General features: G+C 44.3%; 1 protein-coding gene across 1 annotated transcript; it reads right to left on the bottom strand.

The window, feature by feature from the left end:
* Positions 1–316: 316 nt before the first annotated feature.
* LOC146181505 (ubiquitin-conjugating enzyme E2 T-like) lies at positions 317–7,356 on the bottom strand. The gene is made up of 5 exons (XM_084576564.1): positions 7,005–7,356; positions 6,803–6,872; positions 5,629–5,734; positions 3,564–3,662; positions 317–1,455 (listed from the first exon to the last, which is right to left on the bottom strand). Exons 1-5 carry the CDS (start codon positions 7,117–7,119, stop codon positions 1,378–1,380), a joined length of 468 nt encoding a protein of 155 aa, XP_084432690.1. The 5' UTR covers positions 7,120–7,356; the 3' UTR covers positions 317–1,377.
* Positions 7,357–8,519: the final 1,163 nt, after the last annotated feature.

Genomic DNA, 8,519 nt, shown 5'->3' with positions numbered 1-8,519 from the left:
GCCACCAGTTCTGGGGCACTGTCAACAAGCGCTAACCGTCTGGTTACCTAATGTTGAAGTTGCTGCTGGAAAGCGTGAGATAAAGAGCAAACTATGGTGCAAATACACGTGCCATCACAGCTAGGTGCTTAACAGTTCGGTATGCCTGTTTTATGGCAAACTACATTTGATATATAAATTAAGAATTGCAAAAATATTTTCGATATAGTAGTATTACAGTAACCAGCATTCATTGTTGAGGCTCGACTGTACACGTGAGGTATCACGTTACAATGACATCCTGTGCAATAATATGCAGAAAATAGCTCACCACAAGCAAATTACACAAGTGTTTTAATGACAGCATATAAAAAATACCTACTCGTTGCTTTCAAAGTAGCAGCAGGCTTTGCAAGTGCCTCACAATGGGCAAGGCTCACATGAAAGGGCAAATGTGCTGTTGGCGATTGTTCGAGCTATACAAGGCACTGGTCAGTGAAGCTCCACAGAGTTTCTTTGTGCCACAAACATTTGGTCCTTTCAATGGCCTCAGAATGTTTACAGCTGCAATTACTATGATCACCGGTCAAAATATGTGGACTAGATTAAAGCTTGCATAGTACCTAGATTTCAAAAACAATGCAAGACAATGGATTCTAAGATTAATTTAGGAAAACTCGGAACAATATGAAATTTGCCATAAAATTTCAGTTTTTTTAAACGCTGGCTTCGTAAGCCACTACCTCCAGATAAAACTGATGTGTTAATGAATATACACTGCATATGAGGCCTCCAAGATTGGTCATGTGGTAAGCAAATAATGAAAATGCAAATAACTTCACCAGAAAATGCCTTAAATCTAGCGACAAAGACAAACAGCCCGATGGTTTAGCATGTGATGTAATGTAAGACAAAGAACTCCTCTTAAGCACTGTAATGGACCAACACTCGCAATATCACAGCTAGGACACAAGTGAACATGGAAGAATTTTCACTGGTGTGACCGGGCCTTTCTTGCTTTGATTTTAAACTATGTTGCTGTCTACAATGACTAGAATATAAACAAAAACTGCTTGGCCAGAAACCGGTACATGTTGAGTTCACAAGGCCACGGCATTTCTTTCGACCAAGTCTGCTCTCTAGCACTGCGGCATTAGCAAAAATACAACATGGCAATGCACACAACGGATAGACAGCTGTCGAGCAATGTAACAGGAAAAAAAAAAGACAAGGGTATGCTTGATAGACAGATGGAACAGGCCACAGGTCCAAATATTTCGCGTCACTTAATGAAGCCTAACAAAATAACTAGTTATTAGGTTCAACCACAGCTAACTCGGAACATATCCAGCAGCACTGCAAAAAAGGGAGAAAAGAAAGCAGGATCTCGAAGCCCGATCAGCCCATGGCGTGACGCCTGGTGTGCTCGGCAGCCAGCTGGTTGAACATGTCTCGCTGGTACTTGAACTGGTCGGCCTGAAAAGAGGGTGGGTGTTAATAAAGAAAGTTAAGAATATGACTGTCGAATTTCAACCAGGGTGTCTAGCAAACCACTGTTTTCAAAAATCCCAGACTTTTCCAGGTTTTCCCTGATTATTTCAGGTCGAATTCCCTGACGAGTGAAGAGACTAAAAAATGTAGCTGCTGACGATAATGTGCATAGACAACTCGCAACAAAAAGCTATTTACTAATCATATTCTGCAATTTACAATAGTGAAAAGGCTGTCATCGGTGTCAGTGACTGTTAAGAACTTCGTCAAAAGCTTACAGAAAATTAAATGCGCACTGATGCCAGCTAAATCCCTAGATTTTAAAAACTAATCTAAGGGACTTTAGTGTCAGCCTCAGAGCACATGAGCCACCCACCCCGCAAAAAGCCAAGCCAATTTAATCCAGTATGAGCACCGCTCGCCGATCGCTTTCTGGCTTTTTTTGTCGCGTACTGCTCTCACGCAGCGCTTCCGCATATTTTATTCAGCACCCACCTCATATGCGTATTGACTCTTCTATTGTGACAGCTCAGCCATGTGTTGGCGTCAAAGGAATATATTGCGCCTCACATTGCAATAGCGGCCGCACGCTGGCGACACAGCACACGCACATAAGAAAAGAAAAATCTGTGCGAATAACGTATTTGCTGTGCGCCAGCTTAAAATGAAAATTCACTGCAGAATATATGGTGTCATTCTCCCTGACTTGGCGAAATTTTTAATGGTTCGCCTGACATTTCAGATTTTTCCAGGTGCATAAAATTTCCCCGACAATTCCCGGTTGCTAGACACCCTGCTCGACCCACAGCAGTGAAAGGAAAGGAGCGTGCATCCAGTTAAGTCGCCACCCAGCACATATTATGATAATGATGATAATGTGCGTTACAGAAATGACATGCTAAAGTTACAGGGGACAACCAAATTCTAAGCCTAACAAAAAAATAACAGCTTCTGCAGCAAAAAAATGCATTTTCGTCTTTCAAGCCATGCACCTCACATGTTACTTTCCAAGCTGCAATACTCAGCCATTTTTTACCTATTACTGAGCAAATTGGGGCATACAACAAAATCCTTATCTCTAGCACCAACTGAGGGGATGGGTAGCCCAAATTTTTAGGCAGGGACCAATGAGTCCGTTTGCACAGGTTTTGCAGCAGCAGACTTTGCTAGCTTCAAAAATCCATCGGAGTTTTGCTCAGAGCATGGCCCAGATTGATGGCCCTTCACCAGCAGCATAGGCTGGCAGGTTGTGTTTCACACTGACAAGTGAAATTCAGTTCTAGTTTCAGTTTCAAATCACCTTTGCAGCAGTGAGACACACTGATGTCACTTCCACACATTGCACACAATATTTGCACGATGCTACGAAGCGCTGAAATTGAGAAATATAAAGCCGCTAAAACTTCTGAAAATACACTTTACTGGGTGTTGACAGCTCCATAACTTCAAGCACACGAGAATTCCAACTTTACACTCTGCATCGCACAAAGCACGCGGCCTAGCCAACCATAAACATATGCACAAGCAGCTGTAATCAAAAACACGAAATGCAACCAGGCTTAGGTACTCTGGCCTTGGCTTGACTTGATTTTCTTCGGCTGCAAAGGCTAATGATGCTGATGGTACTAGTGTGGACGTTGACAGTGATGCTGACGATTACAATTCAGATGCAGGTTGCGTGGTGCCAGTTTTGCAAAAACCATTGTTGCTCGGGCATAAGGGTAAGGCAGTGGTCATTCAATGGGAAAGTTCAGTGAAACATCGGATGTCTCCTTGGAGTATCAGAGGGGTTGGCATGTATGGCACTGGTAAAGATTCCACCAACTCACAACTGCAGTTGCCGAAATGCGTTAGCCGACAACCATCAGAGGTTCCCATGTTTTATCAAGGCTATTCTTACTCTCCCCTTTGTCAGCTGCTACTTTCTCCATTATTTTCCCCCATGGTCACCTTGGTAGCGTGAATAACCCGCCGGCACCCCTGCACTAAAACAGTTTCCGACTACTCCATGCCATGGGAGGATCCAACAATATACGCAACCACCGCCACTACAAAGACACCTGCCCACCCGCATAAGTTACAAATGCGCTCACCAGTTCTGGCACCAGAGGATCATCTGGGTTGGGCTGTGCAAGCAGGGTTTGCAGTGACATCAGGACGACCTTCAGGTTCAGGGATGGACGCCAGCGACCCTGCACCACACCACAAGGCATCACACAATGCAACAGCCGTTTCGCGATGTACTTGCTCACTTATTCCATTCTCACGGCAGCAGGCAAACAAACAAACAAGCACATTCTCACAACTCAACACACCACAGGGTGGGCGGGCCAACACACGAGATGCTGCCGAATTTGCATTTTCAATTTGGAGAAAGGATGGTGCTAGTCACTCTACACTGCTACTTCTGCAGCCATCCAGACACCCGACATGACAGAAAAAGCAAGACACAAACATGCAGCAAGCTAACTGGCTATTAAAGGGATTGAGCAGCGGATTTTAACTACCCAACTCAGTTTCCCAGCGCAACAAAGAGCTTTCCATCTAAAGTGGCCGCTTTTGTGATGACTTTGCTGGAATAACGGCCAAAGATTTTATTTAGAATTGTCCGATCAGTGCAGGTGCCTGTTTTTATGCAATCAGATGCTGGAAACCATGACTAGCAAGCACAATGGCGACAGGATCGTACGCCCGGCGGAGGTCAGCTTCGTATATGCATGAATCGCTTGGTGACGTCATGACATGCCGTGGCGGTACATCGCGCGCCCCTTGTCGACCACAACCAGCATTTCATTGAACGCATCAAAGTTCACCGGCGTTCTACAATTCGTTTACAGGAAATTAAAGGCGCAGTATCTGTCACTTGCGGAATCTTGCTATCTCACGATAGACAAGGGGAATTATGAAGAGCGATTTGCGATCCGGGCCGTGGCGCAGTTGGTAAAGCTTTGGGCTGGGGATCCAAGGATCGATTCCCAGTGGAGACAAGGTTAATTTATTTTGAACTCTCGCTCTCGAAAGCATGACACCTCTGCCGACGACCTTCTGTCGACGACGATGAGGCATTAAATGCTTTCGCCTTAAAAAAAAAAAGGAAATAAAAATCACAGTACCATGTCTACATCAGGCCACTAGCCTTAGATGATGTTGGAAAGAGATGTGCACTAATCATATTAGCTGCAATAGCACAAAACAAACCTTATATTATTTGATGAGTAATAATACCGAGTACAATGAGTAACAGTATGGCAAAATGCAGTACCCCCACTGAAGTACAGCAAAAATGTTTGGTGCAGACAAGTTGCACGTAGTGGTCTATGTTTACTAAACAATATGCACCATTTGTTCGAAACAAAACAAAGAAAATTTGGCTCTCCTACCCACTTCAGCCAAATCCACATTAACAGCCTGACACAACATGTATATGATTTAGAAACTAAACGCTGATCTCTTTGCAACAAAATTTAATTTCATTTATTTGTGAACGTGAAATTAAAATCATGCAAAACAAAGCACCATCTGCAAGACAAGCTAGGTGAAGAGTAAAGAATCAATCCGTTCCTCTGTGCCAAATAAATACTATCAATGATGAAGAACGGTGTAACTGAGGGGTTTTAATTTAAGCCATGTGATGTGAGTGCATTAAAGACCCGCTCAAACTAAACTTAGCTTGCACCAATAGGCTTTTGTGTTCTAATGACAGCGGATATTTTCACAGAAAACAAAGCCTTCACAGGCCAGGAAATTAAATACAGGCATCACTGTGTACGCAAAGTTTAGTAACGAATCTCTGAGGCCAAGCTAAACTACCATTCACTTTCTAACTGTGAGTAGAGTCCTTTTTTGGTATTGAGTTTAAATTGAGTGGAGGGAAGAGCATGGGGCACTAGTAAATCCTATGTTCTTAGCAACAAATTTCTCTCTAGCGAACATAAGAAAAAAAAAAAAGTGATGTAATCCAGTGTTGCAAAGAACAAAACGACGAGGTAGGACGGAGACAAGAAAGTGGATGACAGTCGTCCTGTCCACTTCTCGTCTGTCATAATTGTCCCCAGTATCCTTTAGTGCACCAGGATTTCCGCACACAAGCATACTTATTTGTGTTTAGTTTGTGAACAACTGAATATGGAAGCCTTCAATGATTAGCCTAGCGCATACCTTGGGCGGCATCTGGAGTACATCCAGGCAGATGCGACCTGTGGAATCCACGTTAGGATGGTACACCGGTGTCTTGAACACTGCGACAGGGGCCTCAAATGGGTACCTGCATAGTGTAGACATCATAGAGAGTAGCAAAACGGGTTTACTGGAAAGACACGACTACAAATAAAAATGAAGTGATTTACTACTGCTAATGGCTTGTAGGGTTTCAACACCCAAAGAAATTCGAGCTACCAGGAACACCGTAGTGGAAGGCTCCGGAACCATGTGAGGTTCCATACCGTGTGCTGACATTGCATGGTACATGGGCACCATCTAATAGTTTCTCATGGGTGTCCTGTAGGTTGTTTTTCCTTCTCGACTTTACATCAGAACCCTCACGATTACAACAATGTTCGATTGTTAAGTATATGCCTCAGCACATGTGCGCAATTGCTGCCAGCATGTGTAAAAGAATTACTTAAGACTGGCGCTCATTCTGTCCATTTCACTGTCTCCACTCGCGCATTACGCTATTCCTATTATTAGCCGTCACCATGAAATGCACCTCCAACAGTCTCTGTGCATCAGATCATGCTGTTGACTCTGTGTGCCACAGAGCACTGTCAATGGCTTCAGTGGAAGCAGTCGAGTGAATGCCAAAGGTATAGTTTCCAGTCACAGTTGTCAAACTGAATCACCGCTGTGTAACCATGAAAGCATGAGAGGCTACAGCAACTCATGCCTTCATAAATGACCAGGAAAACTGACATTTACAGCTGTAGGCATGCAGTGTGCAAAAAAAAAAAATAATAATAACTTTTTTCTTTTTTTTTTTTTTTATGCTCAGCAGTTTAAAGGTGCAGTGAATTAAAGCACGACACCATTCGCCAATACCACACCTACTGAGCCACCAACGTTTCGTGACGTTCGTGGCTTTGAGGAAAGTTCAGAATTATCTTGAGAAAGCTAGCTCACTGAGTTCAAACACGACGCTGTTTTCTTGGCAGAGAGCTAAAGGCGCAGAACGTATTTGAGCTTCTTCGATGACATTTCTTCGTTCATGCCCTTACAGACAAGGTTCCGTTAGAGGCCTAGAAAAGCATGCAAAGCACGATTAAAGTATAAATATGGGCGATTAAATTGCACCCGCAAAATTTGAAATGACAGCGCCATAACCGGCACATCGTACCTTTCAGGTATGCGGATGTTGAGCTTGAAGGTTCCACCTTCGTACGGTGTTCCGCTAATCCCGGCGATGGCTGCAATGATCGAAACCGAAGCTGACATCACATAGATGCTGCGGAAAAGCAGACCCTCACACGCTAACATACAAAGAGGCTCCTCCCTATCCTGTCATTTTCTTGCTCTGAAGTTTCACTGAAGACACTTACCTGCTTCGAAGCTGTCCAACATGTCGGCGACAGGGTTACACACGATGCCAGGCGGCAGCTGTGAGTTCAACATGTCAAGTTCTTTCATGAGACGGGTGTTACGAAGCATCGCCATTGCTTTATACTGCACGGAGTTTGATCTGAAAACCTCGACTTTTTTCTCTTTACAAATAGTCCTCGCCCAAACAAGACTGCGCTCAATCGGAGTCTCGGACCCCTCACATGCGAGCTGAAAACTTGCTACTATTGCCAGACACAACAAAGACACCGACCATTCAACGCGTTCTATTCGGAAGTTCGTGTGTTCGTGGTTCGCGGCTGCCCAGCATTCAGGCGCGCGCGGCTCAGATGTCATTGGCCAATTCACTGTGACGTCTCATCGGGTCACTCTACGTCGTCACGGAATCGTGTGCACTTTGTTTTTGAACTGATCGTGCGGCGCGCGCTTCAAAGATTTAAGCCTGATTTGTAACTGAAATCCTTAGCTATGCCTCAACGAAGTACGTCCACTAGATCGTTCCTTTTTGTATGCAGTACTTATGACAACTGCTATACATACGTTGGATTTAAGTCTAAAAAAATGACCCGAAAGCGACCTGAGAGTTCGAAACTGCGCGACTGCGCTGCCAAAATCGCCCTAATTGGTGTCCGGTAAGTATGGATGGTATGGACGCCTGCGATTAATTTTTTTTTTTAACTTCTTGTGTCTGAGGACGCTCTACAGTCATGAATGATCGAAAAAACGTCCCAAGCTTGTGTTTCGCAATACAAAACAAACTGTTCCGCGCACCAACAGAACTGAGTGTGTTGGGTGCATTGTTCTTTGGTTAGGCCTGAGGGACGCGCCATCTTTTCCTGTGCGCATTTCATTCGAGTGTTACGTGATCTCTTTAGCAAAGAGCCCATTACCTCGCTCACCGGCACATCGTACCAGTTCCTCGAAAGCACCAACAAGCATCTGTGTCTGCTACAACCCTCCGCTTCAAGTCGGCGTTCCGGAGGCCTTAGGCCTAGCGTTTTTCACCCGAGGCAGTGACGCCACAAACTTACCTCATTTCGTTCCACAGGAGTGTTTTTGTTTAAACTCCGGCGGCAGTGCAATCCATTCGTTGGCAACTTATATAAATGGCCAATTTTCTCCACACTTCAATGGTGTTACCAGTATTATCTGGCAACTTTGCAACTTTTTCTTGATAAAGCAGTTCATGAGGACTAGTATCCTCACGTCATACTGGACCTGTTAACGTGCATAAAATACTAGCAGTTCCAGTTCAATTCTCAGCCCCCAGTTATGAGGCTAAAGCAAAACAACCTTTTTGGTACCTATTGACATATTGTTGGGTATATATTATGAGTTTGCATAGTTTTCAGTAGTCGTCACTCCTGACCTGAAGCCATCTGACTGATGGAAACAACGGAACTGGATGTCGCGACCACTTCCGGCGTTTCCACCAGTCTGATGACTCGAGGGCAGCAGGAACGACACTTCTGAAAACAACGTAAACTTGGAATATG

The sequence above is a fragment of the Amblyomma maculatum genome, chromosome 8 (assembly GCF_055883805.1).
Source record: "Amblyomma maculatum isolate TAMU_Amacu chromosome 8, ASM5588380v1, whole genome shotgun sequence".
Lineage (NCBI taxonomy): Eukaryota > Metazoa > Arthropoda > Arachnida > Ixodida > Ixodidae > Amblyomma > Amblyomma maculatum.
This window is presented reverse-complemented; position numbering and strand designations above follow the sequence as displayed.

Coding starts and splice junctions, on each gene's coding strand:
- LOC146181505 (XM_084576564.1), bottom strand. CDS start 7,119: ATGGCGATGCTTCGTAACACCCGTCTCATGAAAGAACTTGACATGTTG. Junction 6,873..7,004: donor GTTGGACAGCTTCGAAGCAG/GTAAGTGTCTTC, acceptor CGATCATTGCAG/CCATCGCCGGGATTAGCGGA. Junction 5,735..6,802: donor AACATCCGCATACCTGAAAG/GTACGATGTGCC, acceptor TACACTATGCAG/GTACCCATTTGAGGCCCCTG.